The 22816-nt window shown below is 39.6% G+C and overlaps 2 protein-coding genes across 4 annotated transcripts; both read left to right on the top strand.

Annotated features, from left to right (window-relative positions):
* Positions 1-1814: 1814 nt before the first annotated feature.
* Positions 1815-15308, top strand: LOC111567590 (uncharacterized). Its single transcript, XM_023268813.3, has 10 exons — positions 1815-1924; positions 2446-2910; positions 5254-5775; positions 7555-11054; positions 11157-11412; positions 12461-12658; positions 12742-12834; positions 12934-13120; positions 13303-13510; positions 13602-15308. Exons 2-10 carry the CDS (start codon positions 2496-2498, stop codon positions 14853-14855), a joined length of 6633 nt encoding a protein of 2210 aa, XP_023124581.2. The 5' UTR covers positions 1815-1924; positions 2446-2495; the 3' UTR covers positions 14856-15308.
* A 2977-nt stretch (positions 15309-18285) lies between these two features.
* znf576.2 (zinc finger protein 576, tandem duplicate 2) lies at positions 18286-22573 on the top strand. 3 transcript variants are annotated; one of them, XM_023268806.3, is made up of 5 exons: positions 18286-18436; positions 19493-19681; positions 19782-19897; positions 20465-20608; positions 20774-22573. In XM_023268806.3, the coding sequence occupies exons 2-5, from the start codon at positions 19537-19539 to the stop codon at positions 21614-21616; spliced, it is 1248 nt and encodes a 415-aa protein (XP_023124574.2). In that variant the 5' UTR covers positions 18286-18436; positions 19493-19536; the 3' UTR covers positions 21617-22573. The 3 variants fall into 3 exon arrangements, with proteins under 3 accessions (XP_023124574.2, XP_023124575.2, XP_023124576.2); XM_023268807.3 differs by having other exon boundaries at positions 18353-18443; XM_023268808.3 differs by lacking the exon at positions 18286-18436 and adding an exon at positions 18480-18504.
* Positions 22574-22816: the final 243 nt, after the last annotated feature.

Here is a 22816-nt window from a genome sequence, read left to right on the forward strand (position 1 = left end):
TAAGGGCTGTGGTCCCACTACTGTACTTATCATATTTATTAATGAATGGCAGCTACAGCAGAAGTGCAGTAGTTCCATGCATTTTATAGCTCATATTAAAATCCTTACTTTAAGCTTCTAGATCGTCGGTCAGTTGGCAATGATCAACACTTTGAAATTTTAATAGCGTTTATGGCGTAAGTAATGGTTCAGTTATTAATAACAGGTGAACTAATGGAAACTATCAATCTCATAAATTACTAATCCAATAATTGTGAGCTGCTGTGTGGTCGATCAGCTTGCCGAAGCAGTACCTCAGTCTTATGTAGTTTGTGCAATATTATAGTAAAGAGTGGGATCCGTAAGATTACAGTGTAGGAAGCAGCAAATCTACAAACTAATCCCCACAACAACATTCTATAATAACTCATTAAATGTGCACAAAAATTAAATGTGAGATGAGTGTGCAGCATAGTGTGGTCAGTTTATGGAGGTTTTCGTGAGCTGTGATAATGAGATGTTACAATGAGTGCATCACATGCTGCTGTAGCACTACCAACTGGCTGATACTGCTTACTTCTGTCATGACATGCAGTATTACGTGCAACTTCATTCACTTGTGTCTCCAAGATTTCTTTGATAATAATTTTATATTATTAATATTAAATCTTAAATTGCTATTAGTAGGTCAGCTACATGCTCAGTAATGTGTTCTGATCTTAGTTGTGTCTCTTTGGGTTCAGAGTTTGACACTGAAAGGTCTTTCAAAAAATTCTGTTGCTCAAGGTTTCTCACCCAAAAAATGAAGAGAAATAAAAAGGTATGCACCTGCAAAGAGAATTTTTCAGTGAGGGAGGAGGTGTAAGTGTAATTTTAGGAATTTCTATACAGGTAAAGTCATATAAAAATGCAAATAATTATTCAAGAAAAGTGGTGGTTTTTTGGGGAGGATTTATCTTCTATTACATTATGCAGTACAGTATATAACCTTGATTTAATCACTAGATTTCCTCTATTTTTCTGTTTTGCTCTATATTAGAAATAGCTGAGAAAATGAAGCAGACTATACAGTTTCTTGTAATGTTTCTTATAAATTCAACATTCAAGAGTTTTTATTTGTGACATGCTCATACAATGTGCGCAGTGAAATGCAAGGTAACTGTTCTCAAGGCTGTACAGTAACAAGAAGACATTAAAAAAGGACAAATCTTTAAAATAATTGCAAGTTAGAAAGTCACAATGTCATAAATAATGAGGTAGAGGTATTAAACTAAAGAGCAATGTACTACGTTGTGCAAGAGTGCTGTGTGTGCATTATTTACATATTTACATTAGCCCAATGTGCTGTAGTACAGATGAGGTGCTATATTTTTGATTTGGGCTGAGGTCAAATTTACATTACAAAATGGATGTTTTTTTTTTAATTTCAACAATTAAATTCACCTGTCAGTTTTTGTGACATAACCCGCAGCCCCTTAAAAAAAGGAAAAAAAAGGATGGATGAACATAATGTGATGTCTCAGATGGGCTTTATGTGTAATCATCTTATGCACTTTATCAACAATTTAAAAAAAAAAAACAACAAATTTGTAATCAACTGAGAGTCACATGAAAAGCCTATTATACTGTATATGAGTTCTCATGTAATTACATATGGCTGTCTTGTCTGTATTATCAAATGATTTGATTTGTGAGTGACCAAAAAAATCTATTATTGCCTAATTTGTTAACAAGACATTGTCTCCTCGGTGTAATGTGTGTTCTTTGTCTGGCCAACTCTGAAAAATGAGTTATGAGCGGATAAAGGTGCTGGATCATAAAAACTACATTTCCCATGATGCCTCCGCGCTCCTTACCAGGCGTGACGTCGTCGTGTCTGCGGCTCCTCCGTATCGGCTTTGTGAGAAACGACGCGGAGATGTTTGGGGCGGACGAGTCAGCCTAGGTAACGTCAAATCTCCATCCTCCTGCTTTGATTCAGAGATACCGCCGAGTGTAGAAACGTAGCGAGGGAATATTTAGCATCTTCGGCGCGTTTACAGACAGGAAATATTTATATTTACTTGCTTGTTTTACCGCAAATCAATGAATTTGGCTAACTAAGCTAACCGTTACCTGTGAAATTGTGGTTATTTGGGGAAGGCTGCTTAAGATTACCCTTTTAAAATTGTGTCCTAGTGGTAAATTCGGACATGTTAAAGTGTTAAAATTGGTTTTTACAACAGTCTCCAGCGGGCCCCCCCCCCCCCCGTCTCTATCAGTCTCCTTTTGTAATTCAAATGTTTGGAGCCTGGTCTCCCAGCTGTCCCCATGTTAACAACAAAGATGCTGCTCACTGCTGTTAAAATCAGAGAAAGCCGCCTCTCTTTAACAGGCTTAAATAAACACACTAGTAATGGTATTTGTAGTTCATATGAGTGTTGGTGTGTTTGCGTTAAATACCAGTCTTGTGTTTCTGTGTGGCAGCTGATTCCACTACAAACACATGAACAAGTGCATTTGAGAAGCAGGGAGCCATGCAGAGCCCGAGCCAGACCCACGATCCTGTGACCACAGAGCCACTGCTGGACACCGAGAATCAGCCTGCACAGACTGAAGCAGAAGCACAACAGGAGGAGAACAAATCAACTGCTGATACTGAAGCAACAGAGGAGACGGGGGTGCAAACGGCAGAATCACCTACCAGTATGACAGTCACACCACTGGTGGAGAATGCTGCTCAGACGCTGACCGAATCCACAGAAAACACTGCGAGGACGGACTCTGCTGCAAAGCCCAGTGGCCCAACAGACAAGACAAATTCTGGGAGTGTTGGGCAAAAGGCAAAGAAGCCGGATAAAGGTGATGGCAGGAAATATGTGCCATCCAAGAAAGCCATGGTGGATCCTCTGAAGATGGATATGTCCAAACCTCTGGTCATGCCTCTCACATGTGAGTATTATACCTTCTATGTGCATCTTTCTATGTTATACTTTCCTGAGTCAGGGTAGGATTGATTGATTCAAATTCAGGACCACACACTCAATAAAAGAGGTCGATATTGATTATTAGCAATCAGGACCAATTATTGATAAATGTTTGTATAAAAAATGAAAATCTTGGTGTAAAAAGTTGGAATACCAGAAATTCGAACTCAAAACTTCATTGAAATACTTGACTCATCGTGCAAAACCAGTCAGCGGTGACTAGAGAAAAAGATTTTTTTTTTTAATCAGGAACCACTTTATTTATTCTGTACTGGCTTTATACTATTTTTTTTTTCTCTTTGGAGCTGCTGTAACGGGGAACTTTCCCCACTGTGGGATCAATAAAGTTTATCTTATCTCATCTTATCTTAAAAATATACAAATAATTGGAAAATTCAAAATATCGGATCAACCTAATTCTCATTTCCACCTGTCTATACTTGTATTTTGAGTTTAATGTATTTTCCAAAAACTCACCAAAACACATAATAAACCAGGTTATAGAATAATTTGACTGATAGCATCATTTGTTTACTTCAGATTTTCAATAGGTATTGTGAGAAAATCACTACCATGAGTTCTTTTACCCACAATAGTTGTGTAGAGAAAGTCTGATATCATGGCAACTCTCGTCAGTTTTCTAGGCATTAAAGTAAATTGATTAGCTCAAACATTACATAGGTTTGTTGTGTAGTCACGTTTACACCATATGAGGTTAAATCTGTCCTGCTAATAGCTTCTTATGCTCAGTCACAACGAGATAAAACACTGCAATTTGGAGGTAGACCAGTGTTTTGGTTGGGCCAAACATTTGCAGTTTATTTCATATAGTTACAGCTCTGTATTCTCTTAATTCTCTGATTCCAGCTTCTTAAATGTGACTAATTTCTGCTTTCTTTAGTCCTCTATTACAGTAAATTGAATAGCTTTAGATTGTGGACAAAACGGAATATTTGAGTTCATCTTGAGCTATGATTGGCATTTTTGGCCTTTTTTTTTTTTTTTAGCATTTTTAACTCTTAGCAGCTAATAATTCAATTGAGAAAGTAATTGACACATAAATCAAGAACAAAAGCACTTGCAGTACTCCGCCAAGACTGCTCAGTCATTGTATCATGTGCGAAAAAAATCGTGGCAGAAATCACAGCACTATCGAATGTGGCCATGTAATATAGATGTACCCACAAACAAAATGACCTTGTGCTGAGCACAGGCGTGTGTTATACATGTGTACGTTATGTATGAATACCAAATCGCGTAACCTAAATATGTAGCGGCAGCAGGAATTGATTGGATTCAGAAACACCCCCACAATTTAATCAATTGTTCTTTGTATCATTTCCAATGGATAAGTCAGCAATGGTCAATTTGTAGTCGGATTGCAATCATGTGATCGTCAGCAGGCAGCTGACAGTGTTCACTTGTTGTCATAGTGACTAAATGCCGCAATCTCGCATGTTACAGAAATCTTTAACGAATCAGTGGATCCAGACTATCAGCCGCATCATCGCCAAAATCTAATCAGTTGGTCCTTGTGTCATTTCTGACCTACTCTGAAATTTCATCCAAATCCATTTTTGAGTAATGTTGCCAATAGACAAACATACGCCGATCATCACGTAACTCCGCCGAGGCAGCCCTGGTGTTGGTGTGCATATTTATGTGTTTGCCCACCAGAGAGCACTGATGTCTTACATATTAAGATAAGATCAGATAAGTCCTTTATTTCTCCCCACGCCAGGGGAAATTCACATTGTTACAGCAGCATATGTAGCCATAGACGTAGTAATAGAAATAAAATAATAATAGAATAGTAGTAATAATATTTACAATATGTACAGGGAGGAGAAATGAGGATGAAATAGTGCAGTATTGACACACTGTAAGAGTTTAAGATATTGTCACAGTTCCTAAAAATTTAAAGGATTCCTGTAGAATCCTCATAGCTGGAATGCACAGAGAAGTACTTACATGTTTACCAATTTAAACTTGTAATATGTGGCAGTAAATGAATGAAGCATTATGTGACTGCTAAGCAGAAGGTGTACAAGAGGTGAAGTCTGTTTTGCCCAGACAAACCCTTATTTGCTGTTTGTTTGACGTGAAGGTGCCTTTCTGTTTTTTATACTGTCTTTTTTCCCCCATGTTACTTTCGACCTACATGTGTGGAACGGAATTTACCCAAGAGGCACATTTTTCTGTTTGCAAGCTTTCATGTTTTGCATGGAAACTCTAGTCTAAGAATTTGGATGCAGGTATATGGATGCATATACACCTTCTCCCCCTCCTGCCATGTTTCTCTCTCCAGCATCTCAGCTCTCCCTGCAGTGCATTGAGTGCCACATCATCTTCAGCGATCACAAGAGCAAAGAGCGTCATCTGAAGTTGAACCACCCTGCAGAATATGAACAATGCATCCTGAGGAATGCCCTTTTTGCCTGCTATGTATGTGACCGCCACTTTACAAACTCCACAGAGCTTATGGCCCACCAGAAAGCCCACACAGAGAAGAAACCCTTCAAATGTCCGATCTGCAGCCAGGCCTTTAACAAGTCTTCAGAGCTCACTGTCCATAAAAAGATTCATTTTGGCCGGGACGGTTATGCCTGCACGGACTGTGGTAAGCCTTGCAAAACGCTAACATTGCTGAAGTATCACCGGCGCACACACACCGGAGAGAGGCCGTATGTTTGCAAGGAGTGTGGAAAGAGGTTCACCATGTCCAAAGCTCTGCAGAAACATATAGCATCCCATTTGCCCGAGGGGGCTGAGGGAGCTGAAGGAAATGGAGGAGACACCACAGCTAAAGCACAAGTGAGGAAAAATGATGGTAAGAAAAATGTTCATGTTCCAAATGCCTTATCAGTATACACTTCAAATTAATAACATGCTTTATTTTTAGGTATGTTTTAGTTACATAGTGCTAATACATTTGTTTGAAAATGTCTTGACAGCTATTAAATGCAATGCCATAAAATTTTGTACAGACATTTGTGTCCCCCTGAGGATGAGTTGTACTCACATTACTCATTATTTAGGATAAGATAAGGTAAATCTTTATTGTCACTGCAGTCATACTTTTGTACAAACGAAATTTGAGTCTCATCCACATCGGTGGTAAAAAAGAAGGGCATGCAATTGTCAAAAGATAAGCATATACATTTAACTTAACATATCAAATATGCAGTTGTCAAAATATATATATATACAATTATAAAAATATAAAAAATGCAGTTATCAAAAAAGTTAATAAATAGCAAAATAAACATTGTAAAAATATAAAATTGCAATTATCAAAAACAAGCATTATTTACACAATATATAAACATGATATACATCTAAATTGCCATTGAGGGCCATCATCAGGTCTAAATTAAAATGCATCCAAAACTCTGGATTCTGATTAAATATTTGCGGAACTACTAACATTCCCTTTAGTCTCAGCTGGACTTGTGATGAACTAATTGCAAAATGTGGGCTTGCTGATATGCTAAACTAAAGCAGCATTTCATTCAAAGTCTACTATGCATACCCTCACAGAACTACTAGCATGGCTGTAGAATTATAGACTTAGTCCCATTTTCTGAATTGCTTAAAAAAATACTGGAAAACAACTTAAACAACGTGCAATCAAAAAGTACTAATCCTCTGCCAATAAAAATCAAAAAAGACAGTTAATTCAAACTTGGCTGCCATTCTCATGAAAGTAGTCTCCTTGCACAGCTATTCAGCACTCACAGTGCTTCTGTAATGCTTGTAATGCTCATTGGATGTCCTCTTATGTAAACATGTCAAACTCAATCTTTGATGACCTGAATCTCTTAAAGTGTGTCAAAACAGTGACCCTTAAACTTTAATTTATTTTAGTTGCGTTACTATCAGTGTAAAATGGACTTGGTAGTCAGTCAGGACCAAACGTAAAACCAAATTTGTCCATTTTCTTCTGCACTGATTGAATGCAAATAGGTTCTCGTAGTAATAGAACACATACAGTTTGTTAGTGTAACTGCACAGCCTTGTTTGGTCATTTGTGACTCACTACTCAATAGATTTGCAGCTATAACGTAGTTGAATCTGTATCACACACAGAGAAGATGATCTGGAGAAGGATTGGTAAAAGGGTGGTGCTTCATGCAGCCATTGCTCTGAACCAAACACAAGAGGTTAGCTGTGCACCATCAGTTGCTATGGTGATCTAAGCAGGTTAAAATAGAGCAGCCATTGGGATATTGAAAACTCTGGCTCTCAGTCAACATACCATACTAATCTATTAGTCTCACTTATGAGTATAGCCCTCTGATGCTCCGTGTCAGATTTTAGAAACTGCATACATTTCCACTTTAAAAACTGCTGTTTCTACTTTTGATGGTAGCCGCAGACCCTACATTCATCACTACCCCTTGACACGAACCTTTTCCTTCTCCAGTTTGCTGTACATGGAGAATTCAAAAATGCCAGTGGTCACAAAACCTTGTAAAACACAGGGCCCGCTGTTGATGGCTCGATGTCACATGTTCTCCTCATGCATTACTTCCTCATGTTTGTCAGCTTGCAGAAAATTCTGTATGTTTTCATTGTTTAAAACACTTTCTTCCTTTATTATCTTTAGGTGCTTCTACAACAAAGTATTCATGTTCTGTATGCAAGGCCACTTTCAAGAGTTCCAGGACACGATTGTATCACATCAGAACGAAGCATGGTATGTTGCCTGCCACAGCCCGTAACCCCGTCCCAGCAGGGCAGCAACTGAAACAAAGTACACCCATCATAACTCCAATATCCATCTGCCAACCAGCACTACTGCAGGTGGAGCCCAATGGACCGCTGCAAAAAGTTGACGCCAACATCGACACAGAGCAGATTCGCAGACTTATTGAATCTATGGGAAATGTGCAGAAAGTGAACCAAGTGGTCATACTGGGGCAGGTGCCACCTCATGCCCCTCCACTGGAAGTACAGCAGATATCACAACTGGCAGAGCCGGTAAATTTGAACCTCAGCCCACCGCAGATAGATTTTATAGGACTGAAAGAGACAGATTCTAAGGCAGTTGAATTGGACCCTTTAAACAACCCATATGATTCAATGGAGCAAACGATAATACTGGAGCCTATTACTCCAGATGGGCAACTAGAAAATCCCTCTTTCTCAGAATTAGGCTCCCACATAGCAGCAGGTGAAAATATTGAGCTAACCCTCGTTCCAGCTGAACAAACAGTGAGATCTGAAGGAGAGGTGATGCATCAGATCCTTCAGCAACCTGAGATTAGTGCAATTCACTCTGATCCTGTGGATCTCAAAGAAAATCTTGAGCAAACAGTCATATTAGATCTTACGCCCACTTTGATGCCAACTTTGGAGCTGGAACAATCACAAACAGTGCCACAAAATGAAATCCCTCCTTCTCTGGTCCTAACCACTGACCTGGAAACTCCTCAACAGACTGCAGATCAGACTGTAATAGAAGAGCAACAAACCAGCCTATCAGTCCCACCACTCATGTCTACAGTTGAGTTGGAGCTGACACCTTTACAGCCACATCAGCAGGACCTCTCCTCTTGCTCTTTTGTTCCCCCAGACACACTTAATCCAAGTGAGTCCGAAACTAATCCCAAAGAAGATGTTAATTCACAGATGCAAACATTAGTTCTAGATCAGGTCCACCCTGTGGTGCAAACAGACTCACTACAAGAGACACTTGAAAAGGCTGAGCCAGTGTCATCTGAGGAACTGCTTGTAGATCACAAGAATAACTTGTCTGAAACTGAGGAGCCATGTGCTCAAGAACAGGTCCAGTCACGGTTGGAGACCAATCAAGCGCAAGAGATCTCAGAGTTACCTGTAAATTTAATGTCAGCTCAAGAACTGGTGAAAGTGCGGAAAAGAAAGCCAGCCAGGACTGTAATTTTTCAAGGATATATGCAAGATCTAGTCGGATCCATGTACAAGGATGACTTACAAACTGATGCCAAACCTGCCAAGCGCCAAAGAACAAAAAAGTCTCATCTTGTTGTTAAATTTGGTCCACAAAACAAAGAGAAGAAAAACATGAAACAGAGGACACCATCCCAGCAGCGTCAGCCAATGCAGGAAGAAGTGGTAAGAGGTAAAACGCCAACAAAAAAACTGTTGAAGAAAAAAGAAGCATCGGAGAAGAAGGGAAGAAAGGGAAAAAGGGAGAAAACTGGGGGGAATGCGTTATCTGAAGCTGAAATCAAGTCATCTTCATCAACTCAGGTCTCACAGGTGCAAGAAATCAAAGAGGATACAAGAAAGAATAAAATGAAAAAACAGAAAGAAGTCTCCAAGGGCAGTGTAACACGTATAAGTAAGCACAAAACTGTAGCATCGCCCATGTTTAAAAGGAAAAAACAAGCAAAAATAATGCAAAAAGATCAGCCCAAGAATGCAAAGGATGGGAAAGCAAAGAAAAACTTGGCAAAAGAGGAAAAAGTTAGCAAGGTGGACATAGCTGGCTCACACATAATGCAAGACTCTCTGCTTCTACTGAAAGGTCATAAACAACCCCAGCTCAAAGTTTACAAGTTAGATCCTTCAAAGGCATCAGGCCAGGCTCCTGAGGCTTTACCTCATGACCTCAAACATCCAACAAATGCATCTACAAATAATCTCTCAGCAGAAGGTAAGAAAAAAGGTGGAAGAGCCAAGAAGAACCAGAAAAATCTTTCATTGTTGTCCTCGCTGCAGGTGTCCAATCAGCCACCTGAGGCACTGCCCACCAAGCCAAAGGCCACCAGGAAGCGTAAAGCCTCCTCCAAAGTGGAGACCGAAGGAGTTATAACTTCTCTTTCCAAGCGTGCCTTAGAGTGCAAGGACTGTGGGGAAAGATTTAGTGAAGTCTCATCCCTTCAGAAGCACAAGACAACCGTGCACATCGTAGAAAGTCCCAGTCTCACGTACACCAATGGGAACATCTTCGAAGGTGTCTCCAAGTTGGATCTTTACCAGCTTCCAAAAGCGCAAGATAAGGTTGTCGAGGTGATGCCTGCTGCTACAGACTGGGATACTGAACCAGAGATGGCATTAGAGGACCGAGAGCGAAGTGTCTCTTTTCCAGCTTTGATTCCATCTCCATCTTTTCCCGTTCCCCCAGATGTTGACATCAGTGCCTATGAAGATAAAGGTGCAAGTAAAACAGGAGCAGATAATCAGTCTCATACTTCCCCCGAAGTTCACCAACCATCTGAGAAAATGGAAAATGCTGAGGTTCTTCCTAATTTTACATCTGAATCCCCTTTAACTACCTCCACTCAGACAAAGAGATCTCAAACAGGAGAACTTTTACCATCAGATGACGACAAGCGAGAAAAAGATACCATGAAGAATGCCACCTCTGAGTCTGAGGTCCAGGGAGGCATTGATGAAGATGTTAAAGAGGATTTACTTCTAGAAGTAGATTTAGTCACTGTTGGGGAGCAGAATGAGCGAGATGATCCAACTTCTCATGAAGACACTGTTCCCCAAAATGAATCAAATAGAAGCAGCAATTCTGAGGGGGGAAGCACTGGCGAACATCCTGAGACATCAGGAAAAAATCTAACTTCACAAACTGTGTCATGTTCCACTCACCAAATGGATATCAAAGAAGAAGAGGAAGAAATGTTAGTCCATAAGAAAAAAGACGGAGGTAAAGGAGCTTCTGCGCATAATGCTGCAAGAAGTAGAAGAAGAGGAACAGGACGCTTAAAAAGGGACGTGGTGTCGAAGAGAGTTTCAGCTGGAGATACTGTCAGAGGAACAGAATCAGAGAAGCAACAGGGTGAATGTCAGGTAGTTTATGAAGAACATCGCATCACCTCGGATTCAGAAATGATGGACCGTGAGATCAAGATTTCACAGCTGGAGACAAGTCCTTTATTCCAGGCAAACAAAGCTACTGCACCTGTTGTAGAGAAGTCTCTTGAAGAACAAGTTGTGTTTGAGCTGGAACCTGCTACTGCTTGTGTTGGGGAAGGAATGAATGGAATAGAGCTGCAGGGAGGAGAGGGACAAGACAGGGAGGCCGACCAATCACCAGGCATCATACTGGAGAAGGTTCTTACCTCCAGAGAAAAAGCGACTGCTGACGACGAGCTGTGCCTGACAACAGTAAGGAACAATCAAAGACAGGCGCTAATTGTACCAACAAATATATAAGACAGTAACAATGACTTCAACACTGTGGTCTTACAACATGTATTTTCATTCCAGGGTGAGAATGGAGTACAAGTTCTTGGAAGCAAGGAGATCAAGGTCGAAGAGAACAGCACAGATCCACTGCTGCTTGCAGCCACCTGTCAAAATAGACAGAATGCAAGTGTGCAGCTGCAGCATCATCGGGATATAAAAACTGTTCTGGTGAAAGAGGAAAGCTGCCTCGTGCTGAATGATGCTTCAGCTACACATGGTAGCAAACACATCCGATGGAATGTGGAGCAGGTCAACAATGACAACACAGTCGCCCCATGTAAGTATTCAGGTGAACGGAACGTACAGTTTTAAGTAGAAGTTCAACACTTTGGGAAATGTGCATATTTGTTCTTTTGAGTTTATTAAGTAGATCAATGTCACTTTTACCTCAGTACATTAAGTATAGACAAAGAGCAAGGAGATGATTAGGTTAGTATAAACATCAAGTTGTGATTTTAGGGAAACTTTTGCTCTATGACATATTTGTAGATGTTTTTGACATGATTACATTTTGCATTTTCAACATTTAACACATACAGTACATACTGGGATTATTCTTCTAATTTTATTTATTTGCATTGCCAGTAAATCTGTTGATTATTTCTCAGCTAATCTGTGAATTATTTTGCCTGATGGAAATTTGGTGAAAAATGTCACTCACTGCTGCCCAAAAACCCAAGACAACATTCTCAAATGTAGTTTTTCCACAACCAGATCAGAAAATATTAAATCGAATTAAATTTAAGAAGCTTGAATCTTCCTTTACAATGTGCGACCATAAAATTAAATGTTTTCTTGCATTTAAAACTGCTAAAAGGGCAAGCATTATTTTACAGATAACTGCCATTATTTTCCCTGCTTTTTACAGTTTTTGAAGTGTTCTACCATTTCTTTTACATATATTTTCTGTCAGCCCTGCTGCCAGATCCCCCCCCTCCTTTTTTTTTCTTTACAGGATTGTTCTTACAGTGTAGTGTGTGATGTACCATTTTAATCAAATAGAATACTGTCAAGTAGTATGCCTCTGTGAAGTTTCTGTTTATGTACAACCCAATTTCAAACGGCTGCTATTTTATGACTCCTGTAGTCTGACCCTGGCCGTACAAGCAGGTCAGAGTGATAAACATTTCTACAGCTTACAAAAAGAAACTGAATAAGGATATTTCCTCAAATGCAGAATATGTAAATTCAACGAAATTGTATATTTTATTTTTTCATTTACATGGTAAGGATGATTTAGCCTTGTCAGATAACAGGTGAAAACTAAATAAGACATTGTGTTGTTTGAAGATGAAGGTTTGATGATCTTGTTTTTGGACTTTTAGTAATGGACAGTGAGGAGACGACAAGGGACTCTCGCATCACCCCGGAGTTCAACACCAACCAGTGCATCTTTTACCCGGTGAAGGAGGAGGAGAGGGAGGTTCTACTTGGAGCCCCTCAGACCAGCAGAGGGAGTTCAACCCCAGAAGAGTCCGGCGATGCAAATCAGAGAGAACATCAAACAGCGGATTGTGATATGCGTAAGTAATTGTGTTTTCCATTTAAATTTTAAACAAACATTATCGGAAGACCTCTGTTTTGATGCTGACACTTGTTGAAACAGATGAAGGAAGCCATTCTGCACCAGACTACCAGGAAACAGGAGTCAGAGGTCTGTTGTCAGAACCAGGGGTCAGCAACTTTGAAGATGGACAAGGTTTGATTTACTTGTTACTACTTGAGTAACTTTCTTAAGCTTTTCTTTAAAAATTTTGATCATAATTAAGATGTCTCTATATAATAATTGATCTTTCAGCTGCGTCAGACTCTGAGTGGCAGCATCCATCAGACCTCCGCGAATTTCTCCTCCAGAGTTCTGATGAAGAAGACATGGGGGGTTTTGAGTTGTCTGATCCTCAGCTTGACTCAGAAGCAGAAATAATGACTTATTTCTACAAGGAGAAAAGCAACAGCACACAACAGCTGGATCCAACCTCAGAAAAGTACAGCAAAACTTTATTTTTAAGATCTACAAGCTTTCGCAAAAAACACATAAAACGTGTAGGAATATGATATAGTCAAATTGTGCAGAAATGTGTGTAACTAAAAATGTTCTTAAATTAGATCATTAAGGATGAACTCTTAATGTTGTACTGACTCGTTTGCTTATCTTCTCTTTCCTTAGTTTGCCATCTTCATCAAGCCAGCTCCAAGCGCCCAGAGGTGAAAACAGTACCCGAGAGCCAATTGATTACTTCTCCAGATATTTTGGTTGGGATACCTGGGTGGAAATTGCCAGTTGCACAAATAAGTTATCCAACTTGCCTTACCCGGTCACAGCCAGAGAGGTTGCACGCTTCGTTGGCATCCACATTGCAATGGGGACTTTGAAGGTTTGTATTCCCATTTGATGGCTTTCCTAAATGATACTATGATTTTAGATGACTGAAAGTTGTAATTTAGTTGTTTTTTTTAACTTTTCAGTTTCCCAGTCCGAAGCTGTACTGGGAGGACTTGACTAAGGTGCCCTTGATTGCTGAAGCCATGCCGCTGTCACACTTCCTTGAGATGTCTCGCAAATTGAAGCTAAGTTCAAAGGATCCGGCCAACACAAATGTACGGGAACAAATGCATCATAGCGATTTTCACAATGCACTTAAAGGTACAATTTGCCCAAACAGGCAAAGCATAATTCCTCAGCAGTGCCAAAGTGCAAATGACTTGAACAGATCACAAACACAGACTGATCCCCTGTGGAAGGTTCAGCCTTTGTTATGCCGCTTCAAAGCAGGTTGCCAGTCACTGCGACAGGAAGGCGATTATGCTGTTGACCAGTATCGGCTTCCTTTGACTGGGAAGAAGCACAACAAGCCGTTTCTCCATTGCACTACGTTAATCGGATTTGGCGGTTTACTCCTACATGTGGATCTCAAACTGGATCTCTCAGACAAAGAAGATGCTGTAGAGAAAATGGTCCCCAAAGGCAGCATGGTGTTCCTCTGCAAACAGGAGCTCTCCACCCCCGCGATGCTGGAGCGCCTTTTGGTCGCCGGGGTTCATGGAGCGGGCCGGGTGGGAGGAGCTCGAGGGCAGATTGGGGATGAGTTTGTGAGCTCAGACGGTAAGCTAATGTTACGAAGATCACACTGCGGCTTCATACTTTCTACTGCCGGGAACAACCGGAGGAGCATGGTCTCTCTCACTGACAGCTTTGAGAAGGCCCAGAAGTCGGCTCGTCTAAGTAGAGACCTACAAAGCCTTTACTCTATTCCCATCACTGCCTCGGCACCAACCTGCTGGCCCCAAGTGGTGCTCTGGTACCTCACAGATCTGGCTTTGGTTAACTCCTGGCTGCTGTACCGGCAGGACTCGCCTGCACCTTTGACTCTAATGGCCTTCAGGCTGGAGGTGTCCAAGGCTTTGATCCTCTCCAACGGCTCTGACACCCAGGACTCTATTCCGCCTCAACCCCCCGCAGACAAAGCTGAAGCCACAAATGAAACTCCAAATCCCATCCTGGTGGAGGAAAGTCCTCTGCCGGATGCGGAAACACGGTACGACGGTTCGGGCCACTGGCCAGAGCAGCTTGCAGAGGGAGAGGGGGGCAGGTGTCGATTTGGGGATTGTCAGAGAACATCACGAGTGCTATGCCTTAAGTGCTGCGTCTTTCTTTGTATCTCACGCAATCACAACTGCTTTTTGAATTTCCATAACCAAGGGAGTTTGGGAAAAGAGTAGTGTCCGGTTCAGACTTTACCTTACATGCTTTCTGATTTAGAATGTAACTGTGCTTTTGGTGCGTGTAAACCCAGCTCCTCTGTCTTTACAGCTTTCCCATGTTGCCTTTCTCTGGCAGTGTCATTCTTTTGTAAGATTTTTGTGATGTAGTGTAAAAAAAGAAAACAAATGCCATATGATGTGGCTTATTATGTCATTGAGGCATTGTATAAAACAAAGAAAATATGAATTTGCCTTCAAAAGGAAATGTAAAAAGACTCATAGCCATACACTGTGCTGGAAAAGAAGTGTAAAAGGTTATTTTAACATTGTGGTTACCATGATGCGTTTTTTTTACTGTTAATTTTAACCTGATCTAGTTTACATTTCATGATGAGCTTATTTTTTGGCTCTATGAATTTGAACATTATTTATTTGAATTTCAGAAACAATAAAATACAAATGAATAAATCATGCATTGCTGATTTTTTTAAGCTGTATTGACAAATATCTGCACAATATCCATGTTTTCCCAACATTTCCTTAACCTGAACGATGGCTCTGTTTTATTCAAATGTTCCAGTAAGCGATGGCACTGCAACAGGAAGTCAGTATGCAAAATACCAGACTGCTAACATATTGAAACTGAAGCAGCTAAATGGAATCCAGCCATCATAGATTTTCTCATTTACACATGTCAAACATAAATAAATTAATCTGAGAAGGAAACTACAGGGTCACTAGGGCCTGTATGTAGTGAAACTGTACTGAACTGTGAATTAGATATGCACTCATAAAAAGAGGTATGTTCTATGTATATAAGCTAAAAATACTACAGACATAATAGAGAACATACAAATAGATGGTGTGAAAAGTGCATCTACAGTTAAGCCCAGAATGCTCATACAAATGCCAAACTTGGACTTACAATGCATTTTTATTTGACCAATAGGTTTCTTCTGGGTGGAAATGACTAACGCAAATGTAAAAAGGGGTTAAGACATTGTATCAGAGATGTTAATGATAGAGTTTACCTTTTTTGCTGAAAAAAGAGTGTATAAAATCATTTATACCATTTGAAATAACTGCAAATTTTAAAGAAAATATGGCATCAATACTAATTCAGGCTGTTGTGGTAATTTCTAGCATGTTCTAGAGCATAGGGGTCAAACTCATTTTAATTCAGGGGCTAGAGACAGCCCAATTTGATGTCAAGTGGTCTCAGTAAAATCATAGCATAATAACCTATAAATAATGACAACTCTAAATGTTTTGCTTTGTTTTAGTGCAAAAAAGCAACCTCTGAAACATGTATTGAACTGTCTTTTTACAAAACATTATGAACAACCTGAATTTTGTAAAGAAAACTAGGTGAAATTTCAACAATATTATGTCTCAGTTTATCATTTGTGCATTACAACTTATAGACCACAGTGTATCTACAGAGCCATAAACATTTAGTTGCAGATATCTGGAACTGGACATTATAATACTTTAAAACTTGTAAAGATCTAGAAGTGATTTTGAATTTACATTCATTTCAGCATCTGTGTAGTAATCTGACCACCTGGACTGACAAACCACACAAACTCAGTGGGAACTATTAAGAGGTTTCAGTTATCCCCCTGCCTTGTAAATGCATTTATACATAAAAGTTGTGGCAGTGCATCAACAATAGGGTTCCACCAAACTAAACTGTTTTGTACTGAAGCTGCTGGCTGACATAATATTGCACAATGTTCATTGTCTTTAAATTTTTTCACAGTAATTATTCATTTTCACCTCTGTATTTTTACACATTGCAAAGTCATCCTAATGTTTGACACCCCTGTTCTAGAGAATTCTAATATACTAAACATTGAGAACAGCTGATGCAATAGTTTTCTAGTCAGTTATTAGTCAACTGCAAGTCAAGTCTAAAACCAAAGAGCTTAGTGAGCTGCTATTAGGGTCCTTTACTGAGAGAGAGTTGCACTCACAAGACAAGGGACTCTTGGATGTATGAAGTCACATCCAAGTGTTTTCAAGTACCAGTGGCTTCAGCACAAAGCATCATCAAACAGTGCAACAGCTCAACACTGTGGAATTGCAAAGGAGAATAAAAGAGAAGAATAGTAGTGTAAAAGGTCATAAAGAATTCATGGATCAGCAACAAGACTATCTGGATGAACATGAGCAGTTCTGGTTGCAACGTCTCAATCAGACACTCCAGCAGACCAAGAACAAGGCTGGTCTCCATGGATCAGACCAAGGAGGACTCCACTTTTACAAGAGAGACACACAAAGCTCACTTGGACAAGAAGACAGGCTTTAGTAATTGGTTCTGTAGCAAAGCTCCAGTGGAGACATGCAGAAAGACTGTTAGTAATTATAAGAGCAGTTTGATTGATGTGGTGACCAATAGAGAATTTGCACTGATGGCTTAGAAAGGGTTTAAATAACTTTAGACAAAGCAATTTCAGTAAAAATCTTTTAAAACAAAATAGGAAAAAATCATTATTAACATCTCTAACACAATATCTTTTCAGCCAGAATGAACCTATAGGTCAAATAAAAATTCAGTATGAATGAAATTTGGCATGGATGTGAATAATTTGGGGCTTAAAATGCATGTCAAAAGCAGAATCAGAATCAGCTTTGTTGGCCAAGTATGCATAAAAATACAGACATTTTGACTTTTTTTCTTTTTCTTTTCTCTCAAAGCATTTGACAAAAACAAAATCCACACACAAGCATTTAAAGGACAGGCTAATGAAAGAAAAATGAGTATTTAACCACTATGCACAACGAGAAATGTCAATAAAAGAGCATATTTAAAAGTGAACCAAAACTTTAGCATAATATAGCTAGAACAGAATTATTACTTCATAGTTATTAGTAGTACTAGCTACAATGTTACTGACATTTTATCTACATAAAGAAGGTGGACAGTGGTGCTGCTATAAAAAATAACAGCCATGTAATATGTACTGTAATATACAATATATAAAATGATATAGATTTAGGAATTCAACAATATTTTACGTTAATGGACAATTTTTTGTAAAAAGGCTACAGTTTACACTGTTTTGGTGCTAATTTATAGTTGTATGAATAAAACAATTGCACGAATAAAAATCACAATTAGTACTTTTGACCAAGTTGTTTGAGGTCACGTGACAAAGATCAAACATAGAAGCACATTAACTAGAAAAGATTAGTTCAAATTTACGTCTGTTAGAGTGTAGCTGTAGTTTTCGTGTGGTGTAGCTGTTTATATAAATTTGTTCAATATATTAAAAATGATCGGTAACGTTTAGAAAAGAGAATCTGCTACTGTGATGCTAGTTTACACAGTAGAACTACTGAAGACGTGTGCTAGTAAACGGTTGCGTTTCATTGTGTGTACAGTGCGAAACGGTGCTGTGTAACGGAGAAAAATAGCTAATTCACATTTGATATTTGGGTGTTTCCTGTAAATATGAATCAATAACAACGCCGAAGACTCCCCGGCGGCCATCTTAGTTGTACCAACGGCTGCCACCGCACATCGGGAGGTGTCCGATCTGTGGGTTTTACTTCTGTGGGGTCAACTCTCTCAGTCAAACTACCTTCAAAGAGCGGTTAGTGGTAACGTACGCTTCCACTCAATCTGATATCGTAATTTAATCTGTTTGCTGTGCGCGTAAAGGTACCGACGCCGCTCGTATTTAATCGCGGCAGATGCATGCAAGGGCCAGGCGACGAGTCAAAACTTGAAAAGGCAACGGAAAGTGTGCGGTGCTCTTTGAATGGCAGCCAGTGTTGTTAGCGCTAGCTAGCTAACCACTAGCAAGCCAGCTAGCGTCAGCGCGCCCAAGTAGCCCGGTGTTTTGTGATTAGCTCCGTACACAGACGTTAAACTAAAGCCGCTACCTGGTGTGCAAACGGTTCCGGTTTACCTGCTGGAACCGCTAAAGACAATATATTCAAGTAACTGTAACTCGGGTGCATGTAGCCTTGCAATGCGCTAGTTAGCCTAGCTAGCGGCCTTACGGTACGTTAGCTAATATTAGCTTAAACTTCAGTATTTCCCGTTGGCTGCTTGTTTAATAACCTTTTGGGTAAAAGCGCCGTGGCTTCGGGAAGCTCTTATTTTAGAATTATTGACCGCAGCCAAACTAGAAGGGCGTTTTTTTCTGTTGCTGTGATTTGTTGACTCTTAACGTAAATGATTGCATCTGTAGGATTTTAACGGTGTTATGTTACGCGCTGCTGATAGGGCTGCGACTATTATTTTCATTGTCGATTACATTGTGTATAAATCGATTAGTTGTTCGTTACATAAACTATTAGAAAATGCTGAAAATGATTTCGATTAGTGTCGGCCAAAGCCCGATTTAACGTCCACAAATACCCTATGTCCAAAAAAGATATTTAGTTTACTTGTAAAATGTTTTCAGCCAGAAAAAAAATCGAATTTAAGACCCTAAAATCTAAAAATTTAAACTTTAAAATAATTTCAACCTTATTGGTTGATCTTCACAATAGTTTCCAATTAATTTCATAGTTGATAATGAATTGATTAATCGTTGCTGAGCTACCTGTTGATTATACTTGCCATTTTGCCATGTGATATTTATTCTTTAATTCATTCTTTTTTTATTTTTTTTGCTGTATTCTTCTTTGCCTGAATCCAGGAAAGCTATTGTGAGTGCCTGTTTAGACCACCCAGCATCCCAGGATGGACTCAGAAATTTTGAACATAGAGGAGATAGTGATGGGACGGGGCTTGCCGGACCCCCCTCCAGAAGTTCCCCCTGAAAAACCAGCAGAACCGTACAAACCTATCAGTTTGAATGGGCCTCCAACAACCACTGTTCAGCCCTGTAAGTGCAGTGGTCACAAGTTCAACTGAGTTACCTGTAAGCAACTGAACATTAACCTTGTGTCCTGCAATCTTTCTCCAAACATTTTGTGTGCTTTCAGACCAGCATGAAAACCTGCAGTGTTTCCAGTGCTTCATCACATTTTGCAGTGCCAAAGCCAAGGAAAGGCACATGAAGAAGAGTCACAGGGAAGAATATAAGCAACAGCTTCAGCAGGTAAGATTCAAAAATTTTACCTAAATGTGACGAGTTTGTGTCATTTGTTAAATAAAATTGCACAGGGCAAAATGTACGTAAGTTATTTAAAAACTGCTTTTTTTTAATGGTGTTTTATACGTAGCCCTACTAGATTACATTGAGTTTTTATTTTTCAGGGTTTTTTTTCTCATTTACTTAAGGAAGTAAGTACATATTCTTTAGGCACCATATATTGTCCAGTAAACAAGTGGGTTAAAGGTTACAGTGTCAGTGTGTCATATCCTGTGATTGTTTATTGTTATATTTGTGTAATGTTAATGCAATTGCAATGCAAAAAAACAAAATACAAAAACCTTTTATAATCATAAAGAAAACAAATAGCATGCAAATTATATTTCCTGTATTTTTGAGTAAGTTGTTTTCTAAAATTTTGATTGATACTTGAAAGTGTGTTTTATGTATATTGATGATGCTGTGATATTGTTACTGTGTTGGTCATTAACATCTATCTCTTTGTTAATTTAAGTGAATTGAATGATTTAAATTGTTCTAACTTTGGCTCCTCTTTATTTGGTGTCTTGACAGGGTAACACACTGTTCACATGCTACGTGTGCGACCGCACATTTCTGTCATCTGAGGAACTGACGCAGCACCAGCCAACACACAGCAAGGATGACAAGCCCTTCAAATGCGTTCACTGCAAGGAGAGCTTTAAGACGTTCTCTGAAGTGAGTATAATATGTATGGTTTTAAGAAAATTGCATGAATATAAATCACTAGTATTATTAAAGCTGGGAATGCGGTGAATATTTTGACAAAACTTCTCTCCTACAGCAGTTAAGTTTTTTCTAATTTAATGTTTCTGTGTAACTTTACGCTTCTCACCTGTGTAGCTCACAGCCCATAGAAGACAGGTCTGTCCAGAGAAGCAGATGGTATGCAAAGATTGCAACGAAACCTTCCGGAGTGCCGGACTGCTACGTGCTCATCGCCTGACCCAGCATCCTCGTCCAGATGTAGAGACTGCAGAACAGCCGGAGGACCCAACAAAAACCCATCGCTGTAAGAAATGCGGTCAGGGATTTGAAGCTGAATCCGAGCTTTTAGCGCACCAGGAGAAGTACCCTGAAGGTCAGCAATGCAACGGCAGCACTTCATCCATCAAGAAACGCGGACGGCCAGCCAAAGCCGAAGACTCGGCGGCTGCTGAGAAAAAGGGAAAGCGGAAAAAGAAGGATGAGGCCGAGGCGTCCGAGGAGGCAGCGAAGGCAAGCAGCGCATCAGAGTCAGCAGCAACCCCAGCAGAAGAAAAAGGCAAAGCAGGCGGAGCGAAGCGCGGCCGTCCTCCTAAAGCAGCGTCAAAATCAGATACAGAAGATAAGAAAAGTCCTGAGGATGACAGTGAAGCTCCAGAAAAGGAGAAGAAACCTAAAGTGGATTCGGCTCCGGCCCGTCAGCACCCCTGTTCTGAATGTGACCTCACATTCCCCAGCTTGATTCAGCTCCGCAATCACAAAAAGGAGAAACACGCCCCACGGAAAGCTCATCCCTGTGAAGAATGTGAAGAAAGCTTCGCCCGTCCTGAGCAGCTGGACGCCCACATGTCGCGGGCTCACGCCGTCGGCCGCTTCGCCTGTCCAACCTGCGGGAAGAGCTTTGGCCGTGAGCGCACGTTGAAAGCTCACCAGAAAAGCCACCCGGAGGAAAAGGCTGAAAACCCAAGTGCAAAGAGATAATTGAGATGTGGGGACTTTGCAGAAAGTTTATGGTTTTTGAAGATTTTAGTCATGACTTGTCCTTTTTTTCTTTTAACCTTGGAGATCTCATACTCCAGCTGATGTTCCAAGATGAAATGGTTTGGAGAATGACTTTTTAGCGAGTTTTGGATTTAAAGCTGAGTTTGATTCTGAGCTGTTGAAATGTTGGACAAACCAACGCATCTCCTAAATTGACTAACCAAATGTTAAATTCATCTATTACAGCATTTGTCATAATGCATAGTTTATTTGTTTTAAAAAAAACTGTTTTGATTAACTTTTTAAATAATTTGAGTTTTTTTTTTAGTGTGAAATGGGTTTGGTGTGAATTTATTACTCTGTCTTGAGTTCTTTAACTCTGGTTTAAACATTTTTTATTTTATGTTTTTTTTCCTCGTTTTTTTCCAAACAGATTGGATACGTACATATTTTGAAGTCAATTAGTTGCCTAGTAAAGATGCTATGTTGGGATGTGTAGACAGTTTGTCAAAAGAAATGTTATGTACAGCTTCTGGGTCATATTGTGCATTTTTACAGTTAATGTTCTGATTATGTTACTTTCTAAATTAAGTCTCATTGAGGAAGATTTTTAAAACAACATGATTAAGTTCTGCTAAAAATTGTATTTTGGCTAAGTGCTTCAGATTCAATGTGGAGTGTTTGGCATGTGGGCAGAAATGATCCACTATAATCCTCATTTGTCTTTATGCTAAAAATGTTACTCCTTTATTTTTTCACTTATCCAGATAATGATCATGTCTTAGACATTTCTTAAACGGGACTTGTGGCTCTTTAATGCCTAAGAATCCCACAAGGAACTGTGTATATCATGCGTTATTCACTGATTGGATTGTTTCTCTTTCCACTGCGATGTGTCTGGACACTGCAAAAATGTAATAAATCATGCTATCCCAAGGGAGGCTGCTGAAGAAATAACCTGACTTTTTGTCTTTGTTCTCGCATCTATATTCAGGAACACAATTTGAAACATAGTGTTAGATTATTTGTCTTGATGACATGTTTTGTATTCTTAGAATAAGACACACCATGTATATTAAGCAGCTATGGTATTAGTGCCTTATTTAATAGTTTTAATATTAAGAAAGGCTTTTATTGTAATACTTATAAAAGGTGTGGAGGAGAATTTTGATATTTTGTTTGCAAAGCTGCTAACAGTTG

Source organism: Amphiprion ocellaris, chromosome 9 (genome assembly GCF_022539595.1).
Source record: "Amphiprion ocellaris isolate individual 3 ecotype Okinawa chromosome 9, ASM2253959v1, whole genome shotgun sequence".
Classification (NCBI taxonomy): Eukaryota; Metazoa; Chordata; class Actinopteri; family Pomacentridae; genus Amphiprion; species Amphiprion ocellaris.